Here is a 27,696-nt window from a genome sequence, read left to right as displayed (position 1 = left end):
GATGCGTCCCCTCTCAGCTGCTGACTGGATGGGACAGTTGTCTTGTGAGCTAATATCTGACATCTATCCCCCTCTACTGGACAATTCAGAGAACTGTGCCAAGACAGAGATCTGCTGTCTTTTTGAAATAGCAAATCTGTTCAACTCAAAGTATATCAGGGTTTGGAGCCAGGTTTTGTTTTTATTTAACCTCAGAGGTAATAATAATAATAATAATAATAATAATAATAAATAAAATAGCTTAATCTAACCAACAAATTTAAAAGTTATGCATCAGCAGAACTTAATCCAAGAGAGTGTCCTCTACTTTTACGTGAAAAAAATACAATAGGTTTAAATCATGAGTCCTACGCTCACATCCTATCTACAATTATCTACCACAGTTTGATAGTAACACCTTATTGTCCAGTCCAAGGACGATTATAAGAAGAAAGTACGCTTCATTCAGATTGGTCAATCTTTATTTCAAATACTAATAAATGAATAAAATGTTTAAAAAAAATAAGTAACAACAATAGTCATTTCCACATACACCACAAGACAGAACAACACCACCCACATGGACACTAAATACAGAACATCAACCACAGGGAGAAAAGGCTTCAACACAATTGCCTGTCTGTACCTGAACACAGGAGAGGATGACAGTAAACTGGCAGAGCCCAGTGTGTGTGCTGGTTAAATGGCTGCAGACTGGAGGTCACACCCAAACACACCTGTGTCCCGTCAGACCATTCCCATGCAATCACCTCATGTGATTGACACACCCACAAGACACATACTCAACCAATAAAACCACTACAATCAAAAGAATAAATCACTGTGAGCCAATAGATAATAACCACCGCAGTTCCTCAGGCCAATGCAGGTCTACTCTGTTACAGTTGTCTTTTGTTTTGTTTAATTGTGCTTTTTTCGTTTATCATTTATGGACAGCAATGTGAATGAACTGGCTCATTCACTATCACCAAAATCTGAGCTCAACATTAGTTCATTAGTTACCCAACACCAAAATATACAACAACTGATTTATACTATCAATCACAAATTGATTAGCAAGTCTTTTGATATAGAGACTCCCTCTGGCAACAACACGATCAGTTTCTGTGAGGATGAAGAACAATAACAATTATTAACATATATTACTGTATGATTCATTTACTACATGTATTGTAATGGCTGTTTCAGTTTCAGTGTGAAAAATAATGAGAAATTGCGAGCTTTGGGGGACTGACCAATGTGGCCACCTATAGAGTTATGTACTGATGCTGCATATACAGACAGAAAAGATTAGTTCGATGTTAGATATGTTGTCAAGTCTTTTGGTCTTATGATCACAAGGCAAATTCAAGGGCAGCTGCAGAGCGACAGGTTAGAAACTCCACCTAGAGTCTACACATGAATTACATGGGCATGTGTTATCATCTGTGTGCAATCTGATCATCCTTTATGGATCACCTCAGACCACAGGATGCTGGTTATGTTAATGTCCCACTGTCCAAATTGTCTTTATGAGCATGAACAGCAAAGAACCTTTGAGTGTGCTGAGAGGATGATTAGACTCTAGAAAGAGAAAGCCAAATTATTCAGTCCCCAACACCAATCACTACATCACTATGGTCCATTAAACTTACAGCATCTAATCAATAATGTCTCTATTACAGGTGACTCACCTTCAAACCTGACATTTTATGGTTTTTCAGTTAAGGCACACAGCTCTGTACTGGATAGAGGTGTTTCAGGGTGAAGAGTCTTCTTTGGGGATCCATTACACAGGTCAGCTGCTGGAATGCATAAAGTTTTCAGCCTCTGGAAAAAGACCAAAATTGACCCTCAGTTGGTGTTCAGATCACTTGCACTGTACCAGACCTCAAAGCAGGAAGTATAAGAAAACAGTGGACCACTGAAAACCTCAAATCTGACTTCTGTAATAGTTCATATATCAGTCAGTGAGCCACAGTGCATATGTAAGCACAGTATGTCCGGAGTAGAGAAACTGGAGAGCGACAAAAATAAACTTCCTCCAGGGGTGCTTTGATCCCTGCCCTCAGCCAGATGAAGGTTGGGGCTTAGATCGACCACTTTGGTGCATGTCGGCTTGGTCACAAAAAGGTCAGAGAATTGACCTTTAAAGGCAAATGGTTACACTGATCCCCTCCTTGAACCGCTACCTTATTGTGGTGGAGGGATTTGACTCAAATGATCCTATTATTCCAATCGGGACATGGAATGTCACCTCGCTGGGCGGGAAGGAGCCCGAGCTAGTGCGGGAGGTTGAGCGGTACCGGCTAGAGATAGTCGGGCTCACCTCCACGCACAGTCTGGGTTCTGGAACCCAACTCCTTGAGAGAGGCTGGACTCTGGAGTTGCCCGCGGTGAGAAGCGGCGGGCTGGTGTGGGCTTGCTTAGCCGCCATGTGTTGGAGTTTTCCCCAGTCAGCGAGAGGGTCGCTGCCCTACAACTTCGGGTTGGGGACAGGTGCCTCACTGTTGTTTCGGCCTATGGGCCGAACAACAGTGTAGAGTACCCACCCTTCTTGGAGTCCGTGGGAGGGGCGCTGGAAAGTGCTCCGACTGGGGTCGTTCTACTGGGGGACTTCAACGCTCACGTGGGCAAAGACAGTGTTACCTGGAGGGGAGAGACATTGAGTCCGAATGGACCATGTTCTCAACCTCCATTGTTGACGCAGCTGTTCGGAGCTGTGGCCATAAGGTCTCTGGTGCCTGTCGTGGCGGCAATCCCCAAATCCGGTGGTGGACACCGGAAGTAAGCCGTCAAGCTGAAGAAGGAGTCCTTTTGAGCGTGGTTGGTTCGTGGGACTCCTGAGGCAGTTGACGGGTACCGGCTGCGGCACAGATGGTTGTGGAAGCAAAAACTCGGGTATGGGAAAAGTTTGGGGAGGCCATTGAGGAGGATTATCGGTCGGCCACAAAGATATTCTGGCAAACTGTCCGGCAACTCAAAAGGGGAAAGCAGTACCCTGCCAACACTGTTTACAGTGAAGGTGGGCAGCTGTTGACTTCGACTGGGGATATTGTCAGGCGGTGGAAAGAATACTTTGAGGATCTCCTCAATCCCATTGCCACGCCTTCCGTAGAGGAAGCAGGGGCTGGGGACCCAGAGGTTGGCTCATCCATCACTCAGGCTATAGTCACTGAGGTAGTTCAGAAGTTCCGGGGGTGGATGAGATCCGCCCAGAGTACCTCAAGTCCCTGGATGTTGTAGGGCTGTCTTGGTTGACACGCCTCTGCAACATGGCGTGGCAGTGGGGGACAGTGCCCCTGGACTGGCAGACTGGGGTGGTGGTCCCTCTATTCAAGAAGGGGGACCGGAGGGTGTGCTCCAACTATAGGGGGATCACACTCCTCAGCCTCCCTGGTAAAGTCTATTCCAGGAGTACTGGAGAGGAGAATTCGGCGTCGAACCTCGGATTCAGGAGGAACAATGTGGTTTTCGTCCTGGTCGTGAAACACTGGACCAGCTCTACACCCTCCGCAGGGTGCTCGGGGGTTCGTGGGAGTTTGCCCAACCAGTCCACATGTGTTTTGAGGATTTGGAGATCATTCGACCGTGTCCCTCGTGGCATTCTGTGGGAGGTGCTTCGGGAGTATGGAGTCCGGGGCCCTTTACTACGGGCCATCTGGTCTCTGTATGACCGGAGCAGGAGCTTGGTTCGCATTGCCGGCAGTAAGTCAGACTTGTTCCCAGTGCATGTTGGACTCCGGCAGGGCTGCCCTTTGTCACCGGTTCTGTTCATTATTTTTATGGACAGAATTTCTAGGCGCAGCCAAGGGCTGGAGCGTGTCTGGTTTGGGGACCACAGGATTTCATCTCTGCTTTTTGCGGATGATGTTGTCCTGTTGGCTTCTTCAAACCAGGACCTCCAGCATGTGTTGGGGCGGGTTGCAGCCGAGTGCGAAGCGGCTGGGATGAGAATCAGCACCTCCAAGTCCGAGGCCATGGTTCTCAACCGGAAAAGGGTGGCTTGCCCCCTCTGGGTTGGAGGAAAGCTCCTGTCTCAAGTGGAAGAGTTCAAGTATCTTGGGGTCGTGTTCACGAGTGTGGGAAGGATGGAGCGTGAGATTGACCGGTGGACCGGTGCGGCGGCAGCAGTAATGCGGTCCTTGTACCGGTCCATCGTGGTGAAGAAGGAGCTGAGCCGAAAGGCATAGCTCTCAATTTACTAGTCAATCTACGTTCCTACCCTCACCTTTGGTCATGAACTTTGGGTCATGACCGAAATAACAAGATCTAGGATACAAGCGGCTGAAATGAGTTTCCTCCGCAGGGTGGCGGGGCGCTCCCTTAGAGATAGGGTGAGGAGCTCTGTCACTCCGGAAGAGCTCAGAGTAGGGCCGCTGCTCCTCCACGTCGAGAGGAGCCAGCTGAGATGGCTCAGGCATCTTTACCGGATGCCTCCTGGACGCCTTCCTGGGAGGGTGTTCCGGGCATGCCCCACCGGGAAGAGGCCCCAGGGAAGACCCAGGACACGCTGGAGGGAGTATGTCGCTTGGCTGGCCTGGGAACGCCTCGGGGTCCGGGGAGAGGGAAGTCTGGGCATCCCTGCTTAGACTGCTGCCCCCGCAACCCGGTGCCGGATAAGCGGAAGAAAATGGATGGATGGATGGATAGTTACACTGATTTACATGAAATAACACAATGACATGTTAACTTTATCTTTGGCAGTAAGTCTTTGTGATGACCAGGGTACAGTGTTTTCAATAGGCTCATTTACCTGCCTCACTGTTCCTCGGGCTACTGCCATGCGGTAGAGAAAACACAGAGGAGTCAGGAGAACTGAAGAGAGAGCAAGAACTATCCCGATGGCATAGCCCCACCAGGGGTACTGGTAGGTGTTGTTGTATTTCAGAGCGGTGAACTTCACCAGAGACAAAAGCAACATTACCTATTAAAAGAGACGAGACATACAGGCAACATCACATGAACAGCATACATTTGCATCAACAGCTTACAGACACTACAACACACCGTACATTTACTTACAGCACAGATAGATGGTGTGAAGAACTTCCAACAATACTTCATGTAAGACGAGGGGTAGTAGCCAATCATGTCCTTTATTTTGTTGTAATAATGATCAGCACCTTGCAGACAGACAGCCATGTGAGCCAGATCAACTTTTAAAGCATTAAATCAATTACTAGACATTCATCTACAGTACAGTTTGTAAGGATTTAAGGATACAGCAGGAATTATTAAAGCAGTGCAGAAGAGAAACATTTGCAAAGGGAGTCACATGATCAAATATCAACTCAAAACTTTATTTTTAACATAATTTGCAATATTGTGATGAAAACAAATGACAACTCTTTGGGAAAGTCTAAGTCTTATCTAAAAGTAAGAGGCACAGTAATTAATTATGGCATAGTTTAGCTGATTTAAATCCACATTATTTAAAGCAGATGTGTCACCTTCACTTCCGATCACCCTTGAATGAAATGATTTTGTTGCTCACCAAATATCCATCCCACACAAACGGTTTCCAAAATGGCAAAAAACATGATTGGTATTCCACTGCAAGCATAGTAGTCAAACAGCAGAAATACATAAAGTCCTCCCTACAGCACATAACAGAGAAGAAAGAGACAGGAAGAGAAACAAGACAGAAAAAAGCATGTTTAATTGAAAGGCAAAACATGCTTGACACAAAGAACAAGATTTATAGACAGACAGTTTTAATTTCCCAGATTAAACAAATGAACTCTTACCTCGGTCACCATAATCAGGCCAATAAAGAAGCAAACAACACAGAGGAACAGCAGGAGTAGTTTACGTCGATGACCAGTGAGAAAGAAGGATGGATACATGTCTGATACGGATGTCACCAAGCCTTCCATACCAACAAACTGTGGGGAAAAGATTAGTGGTTCCTGTTGTCATATTTTCATGTATTTTTGTCATATTAAATCAATAAGACACTACGAGGCCTTTAGTCTGAGGGAGTCGTATCAGAGTAAATCTGCTGTTAACTTGAAAGATGGCTGAATGGTATCACTTCACCTGACTGTCCAAGAAAGATTATCATAATGAAGAAGAAGACAGCCCAGAGTTGCGGTAAAGGCATCATGGCCACTGCCCGAGGGTAAGCAATGAATGCCAGGCCAGGACCTGCAAGGGGTCCAGAATAGGTCAGGCATTAGTATTCTTATAGGTCATAATGTGCATCCTACACTTAAATCAGTTTTGTCTAGCCCTCTGGACAAAAACCCAGCCGGCAGCCCAGCCATCAGCTCCTGTGCTACACAGGCCACCAGTTCCTGTACTGCAGCGATTCACTGAGCCTGAGTTGCAGAGGCCATTATGGCAATCTCCTGATCCCGCTGACCTACAGTGACCTCCTTTTACTGCTAAACCGCAGCAGTCTTTCGTGGTGGTGTTTCATCAGCTTCATGTTTGCCAGGCTCCACCACCTCCCCTGACAGGCATCCTGTCGCCGGTCTTCAGTTCAGCTGCCCTCTTGCCAGTCTCCAGTCACTCAAATCACCTGTCCCAGGTCTCCAGTCCTGATCTCTCACCACGTTGCAGCCCCCAGATGAGTTCCGCCATCGTCGCTGGACTCCTGCCAGACCTCCCATGCAGCTCTGCCAATCTGTCCAGTCCTTAGGCCACCAACCTAAGGTCTCCTACTCCAGCCCAATACTGCCTGCCTGTGGTCTCCTGCTCTGTCCCTGTGAAGACTGAAGGCTGCACTGCCTGTGCTTTCTAGCCAAGGCAGTGTCCAGCATTCCATTCTTCAGCTCCCAGGCCACTTGGCCCTTAGTTTGCACCAGTTTGTCTTCATACCTTGTGTGTCAAACGTTCCAGCCATTTTCCATGTTTTTGGACCACTGCTTTGTTTTTCGTGGACCTCGCCCAGTTTTAGATTCTAGCCTGCTTCCTGTTGCATTTGTATGCTGGACTTGTTTGCTTGTCTGTTTTTTTTAAATAAATCATTTGAACTGTATCAGCTCTGCATTTGTAGTCTGCATATGGGTCCTTGCAATAGTGCTCCAATTTTCCCCATTTGCACAAGTGTAACAGAAATGAATGAAAATAAAAAGATGGCTTAATGCAGAATTAGGATATTGGCCTAAAATGGTTAAAAAAAATAGATATATAAATCAATAAAATCGTCATTTTTGGGACAATTTTTCCCCAGCATCAAACAGCAGATAAAGTTAGCAGTTTGCTACTGAACAAAGAGGATTAGGTAGTTTTGCAGCCAAAGAGGAGATATTTCACTATCATAGTCCACTATTAGTCAACAGTAACAGCTCAGATCTGCTTAATATGTAAATGAATACGTGTTTGCTTACAAATCACCAAAGAAACTTCAAAAGTGATAATACTGTACGTCAGTGTTGTATTTACAGCTTGTTCCTGCTGCCCCCAAGAGGCCAAACAATCAGCTATTGCAGGTTTAAAATTGGGTTATGGGTTTAAGTAAGGTATTTAGTTAAGGGTAGAGAAATGATGACAGTAGGATGAAAGGATAGCCTTGTTTATCACCAGTTGAGGAACCAGCACCGGGCAGCCCACAGCACTGTAAAGACCCACCTACCATCTAGGGATCAGAATCCAAAGTTTTTATTGTTTAATTTAGGGTTTGTGACGAGGCTAGGGAGCTGGACCCAAATGCAAACAAACAGACGTTGGAAAGGTGACTAGGTGAAGGTTTATTGAGGCTGCGGTGAGGAGGGAAGCGTAGGTAGAGGTGGTGTCTCCAGACACAGGGAAGACTGGGGAGGCAAGCAAGCAGGCGGCGAGGGAGGTAGGCCGTGTGGCTCAGCGGTGGCTCGAGCAGACTGGTACAGGTGCTGGGTGGCTTGAGGGTAACGAGCTGGATCCTGAACATAGAAAACACAGGTAAGTATGGGAAATCGCAATCGAAAATTCTTTTGAGCACTAGCATACGATCTACCACAAAGCGGTGACAATCTGGCAGCGAGAACACAGGCAGGCCCGCCTTAAGTAAGCTCCTGATGAAGATCAGGCACAGGTGTGTGCAGCCAGCTCCTCCTCCAGCCCGCAAGCCACACCGATACTGTCAGAGAGAGCACACACAAAACCCAACCCCCAGCCTCACCTACACACACACCACAGTACCCCCCCTCTAAATGACGCCTCCAGGCGTCTTCCCAGGCTTATGGGGAAACTCACGATAGAAGTCCTTCAATAACTGTGGGCTCAGAATGAGTCGCCGAGAAATCCAGGATCGCTCCTCCGGACCATACCCCTCCCAGTCCACGAGGTACTGAAAACCGCGCCCCCGACGTCTCACATCCAAGATCTTGTGCACCACGAAGGCAGGATGGCCATCAATGGTCAGGGCGGGGGGAGGGGGTTCGGCCGGAGGGCTAAGGGAGCTGGAGGATACAGGCTTAAGCAGAGACACATGGAATGTCGGGTGAATGTTCATAGACTCAGGTAACTTCAGTCTCACCGCAGATGGGTTAATAACCCTCTGAACTTCAAACGGACCAACATAGCGGGGTGCGAGCTTCCGTGACTCCACCTGCAGGGGGAGGTCCCGTGTGGATAACCATACCTTTTGCCCAGGCTGATACTGAGGAGCTGGGGAGCGATGTTTGTCTGCCAGCAACTGGTTGCGCCGGATAGAGCGAGTAAGTGCTGCTCGGGTGGCTTTCCACACCTCTTGAACTCGGCGGAGGTGAGCACGGACCGAGGGCACTGCTACCTCACGCTCCTGGGTGGGGAACAGAGGTGGCTGAAAACCATTAGCTGCCATGAATGGTGACATACCTGTGGCCGAGCTGACGAGAGAGTTGTGGGCATATTCAATCCATGGCAGCTGGAAACTCCATGAAGCGGGATGTCTGGCAGAGACACACCGGAGGGCTGCTTCCAAATCCTGGTTGGCCCGCTCTGTCTGGCCGTTAGATTGAGGGTGGTAACCAGAAGTTAGACTGGAGGTCGCTCCGATAGCTCTGCAGAAAGCCTGCCACACTTGAGAGGTAAATTGGGGGCCTCTGTCAGAAACCATGTCCACTGGGATACCGTGAATCCTGAAAACTTGTGACACAAGGAGGTCAGCAGTCTCGAGAGCAGTGGGTAACTTAGGGAGGGGAACAAAATGAACAGATTTAGAGAAACGGTCTACTATAGTGAGGATGACAGTGTTACCTCCAGATGGTGGTAGACCAGTGATGAAGTCCATGGCAATATGTGACCAAGGACGGCTCGGGATGGGTAGAGGATGTAGCAGACCAGCTGGAGGACGATGAGAGGCTTTACCTCGGGCACAGACAGAGCAGGCAGCCACAAATTCCCTAGTGTCCCGTGTCATGCCCGGCCACCAGAAGCGCTGCTGGAGGAATTGAAGGGTTCGCTGAAACCCTGGATGGCAGGTGAGTGTAGACGCATGTCCCCATTGCAACACTCGGGAGCGAACTGCCTCGGGAACAAATAGACGATTAGCCGGGCCACCACCCGGATCAGGGTGGGTCTGTTGGGCTGCTCTGACCACGGACTCAATCTCCCACTGCACTGCTCCCGCAAAACAAGAGGAGGGAAGGATGGGTACCGACTCTTGTGAAGATGAATCTGGGGAGAACTGGCGAGAGAGAGCATCAGGTTTGAGATTACGGGAACCTGGACGATATGAGAGCATGAAATTAAAGCGGCTAAGGAACAGGGACCAGCGAGCTTGACGGGAATTGAGACGTTTGGCAGAATGAAGGTAAGCCAGATTCTTATGGTCTGTCCAGATGAGAAAAGGGTGTTCAGCTCCTTCCAGCCAGTGTCTCCACTCCTGTAATGCCAACACAATAGCCAACAGTTCCCGATTACCAACATCATAATTTTGTTCTGCCGCAGAGAGTCGCCTGGAGAAAAAAGCACAGGGATGAAGTTTGTTAGTCTCTGGATCTCGCTGAGAGAGGACAGCCCCCACTCCTAATTCTGAGGCATCCACTTCCAGCACAAACTGTCTGGAAGGATCAGGGTGGAGGAGCACCGGAGCACTGGTAAATAATCTCTTGAGTTGAAGAAAAGCCCGTTCAGCTTCAGCAGGCCATGTGAATGTGACATTGGAGGAAGTGAGTTGGGTCAGAGGGACTGCTACTTTACTGTAGTTTCTAATGAATCTGCGATAGAAATTGGCAAAACCAAGGAAGCGCTGAAGTTGTTTGCGAGAGGTGGGGGTTGGCCACTCTGCCACTGCTCTTATCTTGGCTGGATCTGGTTTGAGCTGACCTTGTGCCACAATGTAACCCAGGAAAGTGACTGCCGACTGATGAAATTCACATTTCTCTGGCTTTACATATAACCTGTTCTCCAGGAGGCGCTGCAGAACGAGGCGGACATGCTGGATGTGATCTTCCTGTGTGCGAGAAAAGATGAGAATATCATCCAGATAAACAAAGACAAAACGGTTTAGCATGTCACGGAGGACATCATTGATTAGGGCTTGGAAGACAGCAGGCGCATTGGTGAGGCCGAAGGGCATCACCAGGTATTCAAAGTGGCCTAATGGGGTGTTAAATGCCGTCTTCCATTCATCTCCTTCACGAATCCGGACCAAATGGTAAGCATTGCGGAGGTCGAGCTTGGAGAAAACTCGGGCATGACATAACGGTTCAAAAGAGGGATCAATAAGGGGAAGAGGATATTTGTTTTTTACAGTTATGTCATTTAACCCTCGGAAGTCAATGCATGGGCGTAGAGTTTTGTCCTTTTTCTCCACAAAGAAAAAACCAGCTCCAAGTGGGGAGGAAGAGGGACGGATTAGACCAGCTGCCAGAGAGGAGTTAATATATTGCTCCATGACCTCTTTCTCAGGACGGGACAGGTTGTAGAGACGGCTAACGGGGTATTTGGCACCGGGGAGGAGGTCTATAGCACAATCGTAGGGTCGGTGGGGAGGGAGAGACAGAGCCAGATCTTTACTGAAAACAGCTGCCAGGTCATGATACTCAGGTGGAACATTAGATAGATCAGGAGGAGCTGGTGGGGGTGACTGGGGGGAGCTGGAGGTAGGGACGGCAGCGTGGAGACAGTAGGAGTGACAGTGTACACTCCAACTGATGATGGAAGAGGTCTGCCAATCTATATGGGGGTTATGAAGTTTTAACCATGGGAGACCTAGAACCACTGGCGTGATGGGAGAGGGCAGAACATGCAGCTGAATTTTCTCATGGTGGTTGCCAGAAATAGTTAGCGACACTGGCTCTGTGCGGTGAGTCACCGTGGCTAACAGCTTGCCATCTAGTGCATTTGCAATTAGGGGCTTGACCAGAGGCTCGAGAGGGATTTGCAACTGAGTAGCTAATTCACAGTCAATGAAATTTTCATCCGCTCCAGAATCCACCAAGGCTTGGAATGGGAGGGTCACACCTACACAGGCAAGAGAGGCAGGCACACTTACTCGAGGAGGAGAGCTGTGCTGGGACGTCGTCTGGCTCACCAGGGCGCTCTCGATCACTGGTGAGCCCGGCCTTTTGGTGTCTGGGGGCAAGAGGCGATAAAATGTCCCGCCAGGCCACAGTAGAGGCAAAGTCTGGCTTGCATCCGCCGTTTACGTTCATCCGGGGTTAGACGAGCTCGTCCAACCTGCATGGGTTCCTCAACAGAGAGAGAGGGGACTCTGCCAGGACTGGAGGGACTGACTGGGGAACTTGTAAGAGCCAGAGATTGGGGAGGAGGGGGGGAGGGGCAGGCACTCACTCGGGCCTTGCTGGTTCTCTCTCTGCTTCTTTCCCTCAGCCGGTTGTCTACCCTGATAGCCAAGGAGATAAGCTCGTCTAATGAGTTAGGCTCATCCCGAGTAGCTAATTCGTCCTTTACATCATCGGAGAGTCCTTTAACAAAAACTGCTTGTAATGCCCTGGTGTCCCACCCACACTCTGCGGCTAAGATACGGAAATCTATGGAGTAGCTAGCAACAGATGAGGACCCCTGATGTAGGGACAGCAGACGTTTTTCTGCTTCCCGGCCCTGGACAGGATGGTCAAACACTCTGCGTAGCTCGGAGATAAAAGAACCATAGGACTCTAGGACACTGGATCTGCCCTCCCACAATGCAGTTGCCCACTGACCCGCTTTCCCTCTAAGTAAATTAATTATATACGCTATGCGAGATTTATCAGAAGGATAACTAGAAGGTTGCTGATTGAAAACCAAAGAGCACTGTAAAAGAAAGCGGCCACATGAGCCTACATCGCCTGAATAATGCTCTGGGGGAGGAACAAAAGGTTCCGTAACGGCTGAGGACGGGTGTGTTTCGGCTGGAGTGGGGGCAGGGTTACTCACTGCTACCGGGGGAGTCCGAGTGGACAGCTGAGAGGCAATTGAGGCCACGCTGGAATTCAAATCCTGCAGGGAGCTCATGACATCAGCAAGTAATCGGTCATGCCTTCCAAGCAATATTCCTTGGGTGGTGAGGGCTTGCTGAAGAGCGTCTTGGTCTGCTGGGTCCATAGTTGGCCAGATTGTTCTGTGACGAGGCTAGGGAGCTGGACCCAAATGCAAACAAACAGACGTTGGAAAGGTGACTAGGTGAAGGTTTATTGAGGCTGCGGTGAGGAGGGAAGCGTAGGTAGAGGTGGTGTCTCCAGACACAGGGAAGACTGGGGAGGCAAGCAAGCAGGCGGCGAGGGAGGTAGGCCGTGTGGCTCAGCGGTGGCTCGAGCAGACTGGTACAGGTGCTGGGTGGCTTGAGGGTAACGAGCTGGATCCTGAACATAGAAAACACAGGTAAGTATGGGAAATCGCAATCGAAAATTCTTTTGAGCACTAGCATACGATCTACCACAAAGCGGTGACAATCTGGCAGCGAGAACACAGGCAGGCCCGCCTTAAGTAAGCTCCTGATGAAGATCAGGCACAGGTGTGTGCAGCCAGCTCCTCCTCCAGCCCGCAAGCCACACCGATACTGTCAGAGAGAGCACACACAAAACCCAACCCCCAGCCTCACCTACACACACACCACAGGGTTAACACTTTGTGAGTAAGTCAGTGAAGGTCATTTATTTTTAATGGGCACAAACAAAATATGTTTGAACTTATTATTTAATGTTTTTCATGGGACAATCCGTCCCATACCTGATTCAGCCACAGTTGAGATGTTGACACCCAACTCATACGACATGAAGCCAAGGACGGGAAAGACAGCAAAGCCAGCAACAATGCTGGTTAAACTGTTAAGTATGCACAAGGCAAAGGTGTCTCTGGAATAAGAAAAGATGATTATGTTCTGTATCATGCATCACATGAACTGGTGAAGGCATAGGAAATAAATTCAAAGAAAACAGTTATTGTCCTTACCTGTAGCAGTTGTTGTTGTATTTGTTATAGCTTCCCATAGCTGGCAAACAGCCTAAGCAGACAACATTTGAGAATAAAATCTGGCTCGCAGCTTCCATCCACACCTTAAAACAGTTAAACAAGTTGTTGTTATTATATTATTACATCCCCTGAAAAGATCAAAATGAAGTCTTTCCGTCCTTCCCTAGTATGTCTTTAGCACTCAGCCCCAAAATATAAATCTTTATAAACATTTCTCAAATACATTGTTTCATTTTTAAAAAAAACTCAGTTATTTCCTAAAACAGTAGAACACAAAACCCTCACCTGAGGATCAGTCAGACGGGTCAGATCAGGAGAAAGATAAAATCGAATTCCATCTACAGCTCCTGGCAATGTCAGACCACGGACCAGCAATACAATCAACATCACACAGGGAAACGTGGCGGTGAAGTAGACAACCTGAGAGCAAAGCACCAATACATATTACACTCAGCAGTGGTTTAGGTTTCAGATTGTCCATGGGCAACAATGCTTAAAAGGTTAACAACCTTCCACTGAGGGCTTTTGCACCTGAATTTTTATGAATAGAATAAGCATATACAGCTCACCTTTCCTGATGATTTGACTCCTTTCCAGATACAGAAATAACAGATGATCCAGCTTAAAAGAAGACAACCTGCCAGGTCCCAGCGGATACTACCCAACTCCTCAATTCCTCCAGACAAACCCAGGACTCTCCTCCTGTATAGAAAGATAATTGTGAGGACATATTGTAGTGAGGAAACAGTGGGCGGATCAGTAACCCTCCTGTCCAAACAAACACTTCACGCCATTCAGCCGCTGCAAGAAAGTCGTCCGCGGTCACTGCCTTGGCGACCCCCACTTACACCCCAGGGGGGGTATCGTCGCCTGGCTGGCGACATAAGTTTAATCTTTTATTCTTAATGTTATTTGTTATCTCAGAGTTTGTTATAGTGTATTTATTATCATGCTAATGGTAGATTTAAGGGATATGACATGCTGCCAAGGCCCCATTTAGAGGCAGTATCTGTGACTCTGTTAGCCCTCTGCCTCCCCCTATTGTTTGGAGTGGGTTCGACCTGCCTACATTTTGGAGCAGTCCATATTGGTTGCTGTGCAATCTGATATTGTGTAGAGTGCTATTCTGCTGTGTTGTGTGCACTGATCTTTGTGAGGTGTGAGCAAAGTTATCTTAACTCACTTGCAGTATTGTGTGTTTAAGGGCTGGGGAGGGCTGTCAAGTTACTTGACTCTATGGGGATTCCTGTGTGGGATTGTCTCGCAGCTTTTATGAATCTGTACTCCTAATAAAGGTTGTTCTTGTATTACATTCCTGTCTCTTGGGGTATGTGTTCTCTTGACACCAGACCAGACCAGATTTACAAAGGTGGTGCCAGCGTTACGCTATTCTAAATCTTTAACAACCAGCAAATATTACACTGGTGGATACAATAAATAAAAATGCCTGAGGCAGAGATCAGGGCAACAGGAAATGAGTGCACTTGAGAATAACCCTTCAGGTAGCATGGCTGCCCCAGTAGCACCCCCTTAAGTCAGTTAAATTCCTTGTCCAGTGTTCATGCCCCAAGTTTTTACTGGTGTAGGCGGGAATGGTCTGATTGGGTAGAGCAATTTGAGTGAGCGCTAATGTAAATGGCTGGTATGATCTGTTACATTGAAATTCATGTCCTTGTTGCTTTCTGCCCATGTGCATGAGATGTATAACGGAGTTACTGGTGAAGCCAAAGGCAATTATACCTTGTTGAAGGTAGGTGTTTAGAGCCTTGTCTTAGTGATCAATACAGCAGGGTTGCTTTTGTAGAAAGCTGGTCAGGAGTTTGGTAATGCCTCATATCATACTCAAGATATGTTGGCTGAAGATCAGTTTGTTACTCATTTTGCTGCTGGGGACTTTCGCATTAGCCTCTGCGCTGTAAAGCCCAAAACACTAGAATCTGCAATTCAGCTAAATGGAGCTCCTTAGAAAGTTGGAGCAAACTCATACTGCCGATGCAAGAGTTAGGGATGTGATGGAAAGCACTAATAAAACTGAGCAATGCTTTAAGGCTTTGTTAGGGGCTGTGGAAGGTCTGCGTCAGGAGGTCAAGGCGATGCAGTCAGTAGTACAGGTACTGCAGAGGTCCTCCACTTCCCCTGGCTCCTCTGGTTCTCCCAGGAACCCTGATCTTGACTCCGAGACTGGTCCCTCAGCGTAGAGCTCATAACAGGGCTGGTGTGTGTTGGGAATGTGGGTGTGACAGACACCTGCGCCATGATTGCCCATATGTGCAGGTAAACTGAAGGGGGTGGGTATAGAGGGCAAACTGCCCGCCCCCTCACTTTATTTTCCAGACAGTGGCCTCTACTAATAGGAAGGGCAGCCATGTAGCTGCTAAAGTGGGTGGGGTTGACCTCCTTGTGTTAGTGGATAGTGGAGCTGATAGATCCATGATACCTAAGAAATTGTGGATGACTATTACAAAGGGGGATGTGAGCTGACTCAGTATTTGAGTAATCTTTCGGTTGATGGGAAAGTCCTTTCCCTTCCAAGAAGATCCTGCAACACCACTTACTGTAGTCATAAAATCTGATACTGCAGTCCCACCCTAAAGCGAGGCTATAATTCCCAGTGTAGTCACGAGCCTATTCCATGATCGTGTAAATGGTATGCTGGAGCCCTCAATGTCATTGTCTGATCATTGCAATGTTCTGGTGGGATGGGTAGTTTGTCAGGTAGAACAAGGTGTTGTCCCAGTTCGTGTAATTAATGTTACAGATGAGGAGCTGGTGTTAAGGGAACGCATGAAAGTGGGGACCTTGCACACAGACATTGAGGCGGGAGGGGTCTTAGAAGAGGTTGAAGGAGACACTAGTAGCGTAGGGTCCAAGTCCTCCTGGCCAGAAGATTCCCTCATTAAACAGCTGGGTCTGGATCAGAGAGGGTTAGGGCCTTCAGAACAGCAAGCTATTAGTGATCTGTTGTACAAACATTTGCCTTTTTTAGTACAAGGGATACAGATCTGGGAAGGACCCTTGCAAGGCACAATATTGATACTGGTGATGCCAAACCTGTTAAGCTACATCCGCGTTGTGTTCGTGTCGCCCTTCCTAGGATAGAAGGGGGTAGGCATTTCAATAGCATACATAAAGCTTGTTGGTTTTCGACCCTCGACCTTGCCAGTGGTTACTGGCAGGTTGAAACTGATCTCAAAAGACAGGCACAAGACAGCATCGACAGGGGTTATTTGAGTTTAATGTGTTGAGTTTTTGGCCTGTGCCGGAGATCGGAGAAACAAGTGAATGCAAGGGCTAGGACCCGAATGCAGACTTCAGAGAGGTGTAGTTCAAATGATTTATTATTAAGTGGCAATAAACAAAGGGCTGACAGGATGGTGAAGCAGGCAACAGTCAAACCCAGAGAAAGCAGTCCAAACAAGCAAACAAATCCAAACAGGAAACAGGCAAGAATCCAAAAGTTCCAATACAGACAAGGTCCAGGAAAAACAAAGTAAGTGACCAAAAAACACTGGAAAAGGTTGCATCGCTTGATACACACCATACAAAGACAACCGGCACAGACTGAGGGAAGACACATAGTTAAATACACTAAGGAGGGAAGGCTAAGGTGACACCGGTGAAACACAGGAGAAAACTGAAAGTACACCTGTAAGTAATTACCCTGTCCAGGCGGCTAAACTTTTCCCAACTACCTGGATGACGAATATGCAGAATGGGAAATGAGCTCCAGAAAAATTTTGAGGGGTTAGAGTGCATCTCCACCACCACAGACATTCGGTGGCTTGACATGCCACCACCCTACTGACTACTTACTGCCAGAATTCTGAAACTGAAGATGCTGCATTTTCATTGATGTGACCATAAAGTGAGTAATTCTGACCAAAATCAGTGCAGTTCTCTAGCATTGGAAGAGTGAAAAGAAACAAGTTAGAATGGCTTGAACCGTTCAGAATTTGCGACCATGTTGACATTAAATTAGTTTTGTAAGAAAAAACAGGACATTGTCATTTTATATACATTTTCATTTGTTTCCATTCATTGTAAGTCTATATCTCTATGAGGTCATGGCACCAATACAATGCAGATGTGTACCTGTGTTCCAGGTGTTGTTACAGCTGGTCCAGGGGAGCACAGTGTAGAAGGAAGAGAAGAGGTAGCGGAAGGACCAAGCCAGGATGACAATATAATACATCGAAATGTATAGCATTATCATTTGATTGCTGTAGCCTAAACCTATTGAGAAATATTTCAACATCAGGTTCACACAGGTAGCACAACATGTATTTCAAATGTATGTGTACTGTGTTGAATCTGCAGCTAAATTAGCAGTACCTTCAAATAAAGGACATATTTTCCTCCAGCATGTGATTCCACCCTGACCAGTTAACTGTCCCAGAGATACCTCCAGGAAGAAGATGGGGATTCCACAGGTGAACAGGATCAAAACATAAGGAACCAAGAAAACCCCTAAAGGGAAGAATTTAGCCAAGTATTATAAAGAGAAAAACACAAACACAAAATGTAAGTGATTTAATACAGTTTTCCCAGTCTGCTCTCATCTAACTTTCTGCTGTACAATACAGCAAAACGCGAACATTTTATTTGTAGGAGTGCTTAGCATACACGACTAAACATGGGAGATACAGCATATTAAAAACAGGTTGACAAAAAACAAAAAAGGACAAAGCCTGTTCCCACCCCAACTAAACCCTAAATAAATAAAACACAGACAAGCAATATTCTTAAAGATATACAAGTTACTCTGCTTGAATAGGAAAGTGTGCAAAGTAGGGAGTGTTCTTTCAGTCCTTCCTGTGTTGAGACACAGGGTTCCATGTCCTGAGAAGACAAAGGGTTCATATCTTAGTGGTTCTACATGTTAAACTCCCATGAGCTCCACAGTTTCAAAAAAATGTCTTACCATGCCATCTACCAAGACTGTGGTGGTGCTGTGTACTAAACTCTCTCCAATATGGAGTACTCATGTAAAGCAGTTGTAGGATCAGGGATTAAAGTAAGTTTAAAAACACTAGAGGAGGCTACCATTGATATGTGAGACACCAAATTTTCAGAAGTGTTGTCCAAAAAGATGAGCAAGAGCACCCTCAGTACCCTTGCAGCTATCGCATAAAGCCGAGACAGAGGGAAAAAGTTTGCGCAGCTTAGCCTTAGAATAGTGTAGCCTTGTATGTATTACTTTGAACTGAATGAGTTGGAGCTTTGCATTAATAGAACAGGATTTTGTACTATTAAGTGCACTAGTGTACCCTAGTGGAAGAAACCATGTCCACACTAAGCCATTAGATAGCACAACTTAGCTGTTTATAGCTGTTTCCTTGTGAGGTTTCTGTGCTTTTCCAAATGGGTGAATATGCTTAAAATGTTATATCTGTGCAAAACTATCAAAGATGTACACTAAGATTGAGTAGATTGATTATATAGAAGTACAATATCGCACTTTTGCCACCAATGATGATTTAGCTGGTCTGATGATTACAGATTCTGTACACCTGGGCTGTGTGACTCAAGAGACAACTGTGAGGCTAAGAGATTGCAACTTCAGTTTTCTTAGGGGTATATTTTGTTGTTGAAAATAAATGATGTGTGTGCATGATACTGAAAATACTGTTTATTTCAATGTATTGTGCTGCATAAGGTCAATGACCTGCCCCTGGATGTGCACTTGAGTTAGCACAAACAATGTAGTGAGTGTATTGAAATGTACTGCACCATTTCATCTGTCATTATGGTAACAAATGTTTCATGGTTTGTCTGAATTAACTGTATGTGGGATTGTTCAAAAGTCACCACTACAGTTACTTATACTCTGATTTATCCTCTGATTTTATCTCATTTATTGACAGAGTCTATATACACAAGGTTATGCACTGAGCTGAGTTACTTACTTAGTTACAGTTTTCTGGCACTTTAAGTTAGCCTCGGATTCTAGCTATTTTGGTAGTTTGGTTGTTGCACTCCAAATCCCTTTGCTTGGAAAATTTGATGGCCTTCTTGAGGTTCTGTGGTTCTTGAGTTACCCTCCCTGAATGTCTGTTCTTTGTGGCTCACAACAATACACAATTTCTACAAGGAGTCTGAGGTTTTTCTGCCTGGGAAACAAAGTGTTCATTGTGGTTGCAGTGCAAATGTACACTTAGTTTAAACAGACAGTGTGTTCACAGACATCTCAGACTCACAAACATCTCAGATTTGTTGCAATAAATCTGCCAAGCATAAGCGCCCCAAGTGACACAGAAACATGATCTGTCAATACCATCTATTTATGTAATCTGACTCTCCTACCAATTATCTCACTTATCAGTGGCCTCTTGACTCACTTCTTGACTCACTTAATGTGAGAACTAGTTAACTCAGTCCTTGTTGCTGTGATATCTTAAAGCTAGTGGTTGCCTTGTGTTGATTTTAGGCTTCATGGTGTGTGTACTCTTGTCTAAATTGTAATGTATGTGAACAGTGGTAATATTGCTTTCTGCCAAAAAGCCCTGAAGGAAAACTTTCTCCATGTACAGACGGTTCAGTACCACTACCATCAGGCAGACAGCAACAGCTTGCTGAACACCGACGGGCCAGGTGCGCTGTCTCAGTATCTTGCCTTTCTTTCATGGAAATAACATGAACAACTGGAATAAGTCATAGAGATGAAAGAAAACTTGACATAGACACTCAGTGATAGAATGTGTGTGTGTGATTTGTCCTTCATGGTAGACATTACCAAGTACCAGGAACTGAACCTGTTTGCTGTTTAATGTGGAACCAGCTGATGTGCCTGAAAACCTTCAACATGAAATTGTTGAGCTGCAAAGCAACAATCTGCTACTGTGAGCTGTTCTTTTAAAAATTGACTCTTTAGTAGCAGCTCTCTTATGATTTTAAGGTGCTTTGATTGAAGATATTTCATTAATTAACAACAACTAAATATAGACTTTAATATAGAAACCGTATTGTAAAGAATGATGTGTACTTCATCTGTGTGCTGTAGCATCCACTTCTAAAGCAAGAAGGTTAATCATGTGCTTACCTCCTCCATTTTTGAAGCACAGGTATGGAAATCTCCAAACATTGCCCAGACCGATGACTTCACCTCCTAATGCCAAAATGAACTCCCTCTTGTTGGCCCACTGGCCTCTCTTAGCATGACTTGGATTGTTGTCATCATTCATCAGATTCCTCTCCTGGGTACTTGCTGGCTCCATCAGAACAGGTCTGCTGTATTGAAATGCAAGTGATGAGAACTGATTAATTCATAATGAAATACAAAATCAAAAGAAAAACAACATTTGTGGAAATTTGCATGAAGCCAAATGTGGTATTGCCCAGAATATACATGTTGCTTTTTTTTTGATGCATTCTTATTCAGCACACACACACAGGCACACACACACACACACACACACACACACACACACACACACCCCTTCTCTCACACTGTGATGATAAAATTAAGTCAAGTAAATCTTCAACTGAACTTTATTTCCAACAACATCTACATGTTTTGGAAAATGGTCAGCAGTAATGTAGTAATGTATCCTTTAACTGCTTCATGATTGTTTGGTGAATCCCAGGTGTAATTCTTAAACGATGATGTGCTAAAACAGCCAAAGGGCCTTCATGGTAAAAGATGTACTACTGTTACAGCTTGTGCATGCAGGAGAACAGGGATGCAGATAAATGCAGATAATGCAGGCTGACTGGAAGAGTACAATGATGTATTAGAGACATTATTTGTAGACTTACAGAATTGTGAGGCAGGCAAGGGTCAACAACAGCAAGGCAATCCAAATAGGAAAATCCAGAGCCAAGGTACTCAGGGAGAAGCTCTAAATTCAGATAAATCCAGAACGGTAAAAAGGACTGGGACAGGGAAGAAACTTCTCGGCAAATTACAAATTAGCTGGACAACAGTCGATCTTGACTGATAGATTGACTGATAGAGGAGTGGCTAAGGAATGAAGTGCAGGTGTGGACACTGGTAGGTTCAGTTTAAAGGAGTGAGGCGATGGCAGCACAGGTTGGAGGAGGAGGATCTGGAGTGAAAGGAGAAAAGTCGGAAGACCCCACCTTTTCACCCCCCAAAAAATAAAACAAAACAACAAGGCTGGTCCAGAACTCTACGGAGGGTGGGTGAAGGTGGTCTGGAGGAGGGAAACGGGGGCCTGGGAACTGAAGAAGTTGGAGACCTCAAGCCCTCAGCGGTGACCAGCACATAGATTTTGAGTAGAAATTCTAAACCTGTTTTTCCTGTGGGCTCAGTTTATGATAAAGAAATGAACAACTCATCAGACTGCAAGCTAAAACAAAAACACCTGAAATGAAAAAGACTTATTTTGTCTTGTAAACATCGTCGTAAACGTTTCATCTGCAGGTTGCACTGTAATTTTCTCAGATGCACACTTCAAGTATTAGTACCTAATTTCCATCTTGTATTCAGGTGGTGTATTTCACTGCCACTTTCCCCTATGTGATGATGACTGTGCTGCTGGTCCGAGGACTCACTCTGCCGGGAGCTTTAGATGGTATCATATTTTACCACTACCCTGACCCAGCACGGCTTACAGATACTCAGGTACAGGTGTATTGTCAGAATATAGAGCAAATGCAGTCTACATTTGTCTGCAGGTGTCAACCTTTCAGTATTGTGTTGTCAACCCTGAATTTTCTCTGTGCTGTCAATGAAAAAAGCAGACAGTTCAGGTAATATACAAGGGTCATCATGAGTCCTGGTGGAGGCCAGTTGGATTCATTATGACATGACAGTGTCTCTTTACAAAACACAGACAACAGATAACATCTCTGAGTTCACATCATACTACTTTTAAGGAAATGATTAGTCTTACCTGTTGTGCAACATTCTGTTGCACTGTGACACAGATGAGCAACACTGAGGAGAATAAACCCAAAAAGAATATAGAGAAACTAAGAAATAATAAATAGAATAGAAAGAATTGTCACCCTGTGCACAGTGCATAATAACAGATAAAATATGAATTTAAATTGGATGAACAAATAATTACTGTTTGCGTTCCTAACTCACAGAGGCTGAAAGTGTTCTCCAGCAAACCAGATCAGTGCATCACAGAGCAAGACTCCCAGGCATGAAGCACCACAGGCACAGGCAGAGCTGTGTGGATGAAACACTGACATGTGATGGTAAAGACTGTGACTGCCGTGTGGCAGAGGCTCACAGCCACACACAATGTTATTGCATCTGTAGGTTTTATATAGATATCTTTGGAGAAAGGATCCACTAAATTCATTGCTGTTAACTTTGGGGACATATGTACATTAATATAAGTGCACTTATAGTGTAGTGGAGCAGTGAGAGAAGAATAATCTTTCACTTGTCAGAAATGTCATTGTAGAGGTCATTCTGTCCTTCATGATCACTATCTGCATGATACATACATTTTTACTCCTAAGAAAAATAGGCCGTTCTGGTTCAAATGCCAGGAGATTAAATCTACATGATAAAAAGTCACACCACCTCCCTTTGAAAGCAGCAGTCTCTCACATCAGTATTTTGTTCTTTCTGCAGCTGCAGTTAGATTGTGAGACAATGTCTTCTCCTTTGTGTTCATCATTCTATGGAAATGCACTTGCGGCATTTTGATGCACATGACAATAAACTCCTTTAATCATTGCGCTGTTGGGTGTTCTTGTTATTTTGTCCAGTCCCTCTACAGTACAGGATGATGATGATGATTATTGCCCCTATGTGACCTCAGTCATATTGGTGTGTACATATTTATGTGTGTATACATTATGTGGATGTGTATTTGTTCTTAAGGTGTGTGCAGTGTTTAGACAGTTGAAACAAATTTCCCCTCAGACATTAAAACTGTCATCATCAATCAGCTGATAGTTATTGCCTTCAGCAGTGCTGACCCTTATCTGTCCAGCTGCCCACTGACCTATATTTCCTTAATGTCTTTAATTCATGATTGACTTTCCATATAGATGTTATATGTACCTTTGTCGGTTTAGTTTATATTTGGCATTTCTTGTGTTTTTCATTTAATCATCAAAAAAAGCTGATGATGTCCTGTGTTGAAGTACGCAGCCATGCTGTTAGAAATGCTCAGCCTCTGAATGGTGACCTTTAAAACACAGAAGTCACATGTTCGATACAAAGTCAGCAGCATGCTGCAGCAGCAACTGTTAGAAATGCACTGTGATGAACAAAATTGAAATAACTTCCGCCGGTGGTTGTTCGGCGACTGGATGTGAGTTTACATGTGGTCAAGCAGGAAAGGGGGGAAAAATTAAACACGGATTTTAGTGTGTCACACAGAGGGAAAAGAAACAAATCTGCCAAGCGTAAACGCACCCAAAAGGTGCAGAAACATGCTCCACCAGTGACTGTGTTTGTGCTCTCTCTCGCATCCATTTTCATAATCAGCCTCTCTCACCAATCGTCTGTCTTGCCAGTAGCCTCTCTCAAATAATACATGACTTAACTATGGTTGTCAGGTTTCTGCCATGGTTTTTATCCCAAATGGAAGTCAGCAGAAGGTGTAACTCCCAAACGGAGTAATGAAAGTGGTTCGTTTGTAGTGATGGTCACGCAGGGGAAAATTCACTGGTTTGACAATGACATGAACACTTCAGACTCCAAGAGCTGTGACACGATTTCCTCTATCTGTTTCGCACACACATATCCCATGTCACTGCACGATTTAGTTTCCTTAGGCCTGCACCACACTGGACATCTGCTCTGTTAGGCTTTAGGTCCAACGATGCCTTCTTCTTCCAAAAGGTACAGTTCCTTCTCTACCAGTGGTCGCAGTGGTCCATGTCTAGCGGTGTGTACTGCATATGGCTGAAATTTAACAGGTTCAGTCTTTAGCAGGCTGCTGACATGGCGCACTGCTTCTGGGCACCTGAATAAACTGTGTATTATTTGCCTCTGTAGACAGTATAAGCTCTAAACCAGCCTGTATATCTGAGCCTGGCTTGTCAGTCTGTAAATTTTAGAGAATGTCAGGAATGTCTTTTCACTTCAGTCACATGTTATAAGTCAGTTTTCAGCTTTGCAGAAGACATCCAGCCATGTCCCAGCAGATACTGTCTCTTCAAATCCTCCTCACAAACCCAGGACTCTCCTCCTGAACACAACGCACTGTATGTTGAGGAACATTTTCCTTCCATTCTCTTTGTCTGCAAAATAATGGCTACAGTTTCAGTATCAAGTAGAGGATTTGGTAACACATAATCAGTGCAGTTTTGTGGCATGGGAAGAGTAAAAAGAAAGTTGGAATGGCTAGAAATTTTAGAATTTGCTACCATGTTGACATTCACTCAGCTTTGTAAGAAAAAACTGTGCAGCACTTTTTTATTCTGAACCTGTATTAACCACTCATTTCATGGCACCAACATAATGCAGATGTGTACCTGTAGTTCCAGGTGTTATTTCAGCTGGTCCAGGGGAACACAGTGTATAAGGAAGAGAAGAGGTAGCAGAAGGCCCAAGCCAGGGTGACAATATAAAACATCCCAGTGAATAGGATTATCGTTTTATTCTTTCAGTCTAAACCTATTGATAAGTATCTGATCAAATTTCAACATTAGGTTCACACAATAAATATAACAAGTTTTTTCAATACCTGAAGGCCAGTGTAGGTGCTCCTTGGAAAGAAAGGAATGAGGGGAGGGGTATTCAGTTGGTTGAAATCTGAAACCTCCAAGCCGCTGAATCCTACATGCTGGAACTTTACTGTCAGGCACAGAGTCTGTAACAGAGTTTTATTTACTTTTACAGAAGCCATAGGAATCTAATACAGGCATAAAAATAGAACAATATGAACCACCAACAGTACGAAACCTCTTGAATTGCCTATTGTCTATGGTAACGTCTATTTTTCTTAAATCAGTTATTTCACTTGGCAGACGAAGACATGTCAGACACAGACTTGAAACCTTTGAGAAAAGCTGTGTTTCTGATGAAAGGAAGAACCTCTCGTCTCCTCACAAAGGCTCAGAGGACAGCAGATACCCACACTCACAAACACTCAGCCAGAGAGAAAGGACATGGATGAACTGGACACTGGGCTAGAGACTGCAGGGTCGGAATAACATTCATACACTTAGATACATGTTGTATGTCACCTTTACGTCCTACTGAGAGAAGGCTGTGAGTCTGTGGCGCCATCTTGTGACCGCCCATTCACATCTATTTTGGTCCAGAGAGCTGTGCAGATACAGTAAGTGTGATCAAAGTGGTCAAACTGTCATCCTTAGAGTTGAGAAAAGCCCCTCATCATTATGGGCTTTGCATAAAACACTGCTGGCTTTTTAATCCCAACTCCTCCACATAAATGGAAATGTAATTTTGCATGTATTAGGCTATATCATTTAGCTCAAGAAGCTTTTTCTTCTAGAACAAGGTGCTGTGACACCTGCCTCTAGCCATTAGTACACCTATTCCCCAACTCTAAAGCTAGCCAGACCTGGAGGATGGCGTTTTATTCAAGATCTGAATGCTGCGAATGCATTTGTTGCTTCACTCATGTCATAAGTCCTTCTTCCATGTGTTAGCTGAGGTTAGACAGCAGAAAAAGGAGTGGGGGGGACTGCTACAGAAAACTGAAAATTTAAAAATTAAAATAATTACTGAACTAAACCAAAAGTCAGTAATTTAATATGTTCTACATGGGACAAGAACCCAGTCAACTATTTTTTAGAAGATTAAAAATGCGGGACATTTCCAGGAAATGTTAAAACAGGAGGAGGAGAAGGAAAAACCGGATGGTTGACAGTTTTCTATTGGCTCTAAAATGTCTGATGTTGCAATGCAGTATAATCCTACTTGTGTGTTGATATTTCTTGGAAACTGAGAAAAGATACAAGTCAAGTCATTAAAACTGCACATGCTGTCCATCATCTGTCTTTCAATGCAGCTGAACTCTGAAGAAAAGTTTACAGACTTGTTTGACAGATTAGATTATAATCTTTATTACTCATCCCCAAAAGGTGAAAGTGTGTTGTTGACATTCATTCAGGGTAATTTTACAGGCATCACAAAATATGCCATTGTCAACAGCTGAGGCTTCTGACAATGGCATATTTTAGATCTGTTCACTTAGATCAGCAGGATCTAAGTGAACAGACTGTGGCTCCATCCATGACGCCAGAGTCCTGAAGAACAGCAGGATCTATAAAGAGACTCTCCCTTAGGTAAGACTAAAGTAACTTCCTAATACATGAATATTCATCAACGACTAAAAATATAGTTTTTGGTTTCCCACTCTCTGTACTTTGTTGTGGGTGATGGCGGCTACCTCTGCGTTGAAATACCTGTAGCCATCATCACCCCATACAGGAACCACTGCAAGGGAGAGTGCAGAGCTGCTCAATCCCCATCATGCTAAGGCCCGTTCCATCATAAAGACAACTATAATGGTATGTGCGATAGACGACATGTAGAAGGTTAGAATACAATATATCTGAGTAATTGCTGTACCAAATACATACTGTGTTCAGTATACAGTTTGAATGCACAATCAAGTACATTAAATTCTTAATAAGCTTTACTTTTCTGATCTTGATTTGGGTTTATGTGCATTCTCCAAGCACTAAAGCAGGCTTGTTTTCCCTAACAGTGCCACCTGCAAAGTCATGTATGAGGAACCAATCTGACATCACTTCAGTGCATAATATGTTCATAACCTGTACAAAAAGCAGTACGTCTTGTGCACATTTGTCTAGGATTCAAACAAACTAGGCTCAGGCCAACAGTGAGACCTAGTGCACCCCACCTTCATATTCCTAAAAGGACAATGCCAGTCCAAAACAGGGTGAAACAATGCTGGAAGACTTCCCTTTTTGCTTCAGTACATATCCAGCACCTGTATACAGCAACATTCAGGTGACAGCTGAACAAAGGATATCACCATTTCCTTGTAGGGTCTCACCTTTCACCATTTAAGCACATTGAATATGGTAACACAACTGCTTGAATAACAAGGTACAGTGAAGATGTTCACTGCCCAAAATCACATGTTGCCTACATATAATTCCTGGTAGTTTCTGCAGTTTTAGACCCAGATTTTCAATAAGAGATTCAAGACTTTTCAGCAACTTAATTTAATTCTTTGAAATTATAAATACAATAATAAACAAATGACTTATTTTCTAACAAATTCCTCAAATAAATCAAGAAAACATTTGGCATCCTCCTGCTCAGCCTGGAATCGTGCATCCTCTCTCTCACATCTCCTCCTTGAGGAAGGCCATCACAGCCCCCCATGTTGTGCGAGCCTTCTTTCTTGGGGGACAGCCGGAGGTGGATGGCTCATCATTCGCCTCTGTGATGGTCCCGCTACTTGTGCCAGACTCGTGGTTTCCCCCTGGCACTTGAGTCAAGAACTGGCACAT

At 45.0% G+C, this 27,696-nt stretch overlaps 1 protein-coding gene across 1 annotated transcript; it reads right to left on the bottom strand.

Annotated features, from left to right (window-relative positions):
- Positions 1-1,062: 1,062 nt before the first annotated feature.
- On the bottom strand, positions 1,063-27,696 carry LOC121614863 (sodium- and chloride-dependent GABA transporter 2-like). Its single transcript, XM_041948953.1, has 16 exons — positions 27,533-27,696; positions 20,345-20,532; positions 17,638-17,772; positions 17,398-17,538; positions 17,119-17,203; positions 13,875-14,007; positions 13,591-13,725; positions 13,285-13,388; positions 13,063-13,187; positions 6,017-6,129; positions 5,730-5,867; positions 5,477-5,579; positions 5,005-5,105; positions 4,736-4,906; positions 1,674-1,809; positions 1,063-1,104 (listed from the first exon to the last, which is right to left on the bottom strand). Exons 1-15 carry the CDS (start codon positions 27,694-27,696, stop codon positions 1,690-1,692), a joined length of 1,956 nt encoding a protein of 651 aa, XP_041804887.1. The 3' UTR covers positions 1,063-1,104; positions 1,674-1,689.

The sequence above is a fragment of the Chelmon rostratus genome, chromosome 12 (genome assembly GCF_017976325.1).
Source record: "Chelmon rostratus isolate fCheRos1 chromosome 12, fCheRos1.pri, whole genome shotgun sequence".
Classification (NCBI taxonomy): Eukaryota; Metazoa; Chordata; class Actinopteri; order Chaetodontiformes; family Chaetodontidae; genus Chelmon; species Chelmon rostratus.
This window is presented reverse-complemented; position numbering and strand designations above follow the sequence as displayed.

What these genes read in the sequence shown, in the direction of transcription:
- LOC121614863 (XM_041948953.1), bottom strand. Translation starts at nt 27,696, where the DNA reads ATGTGCCAGTTCTTGACTCAAGTGCCAGGGGGAAACCACGAGTCTGGC. An exon ending in GTGCTTCAAAAATGGAGGAG is followed by an intron (nt 17,773 to 20,344) that starts GTAAGCACATGA and finishes TCTTCCCTTTAG; the next exon opens with GGGTTTTCTTGGTTCCTTAT. An exon ending in TCAGTTTCAGAATTCTGGCA is followed by an intron (nt 14,008 to 17,118) that starts GTAAGTAGTCAG and finishes CTTTCTATACAG; the next exon opens with GAGGAGAGTCCTGGGTTTGT.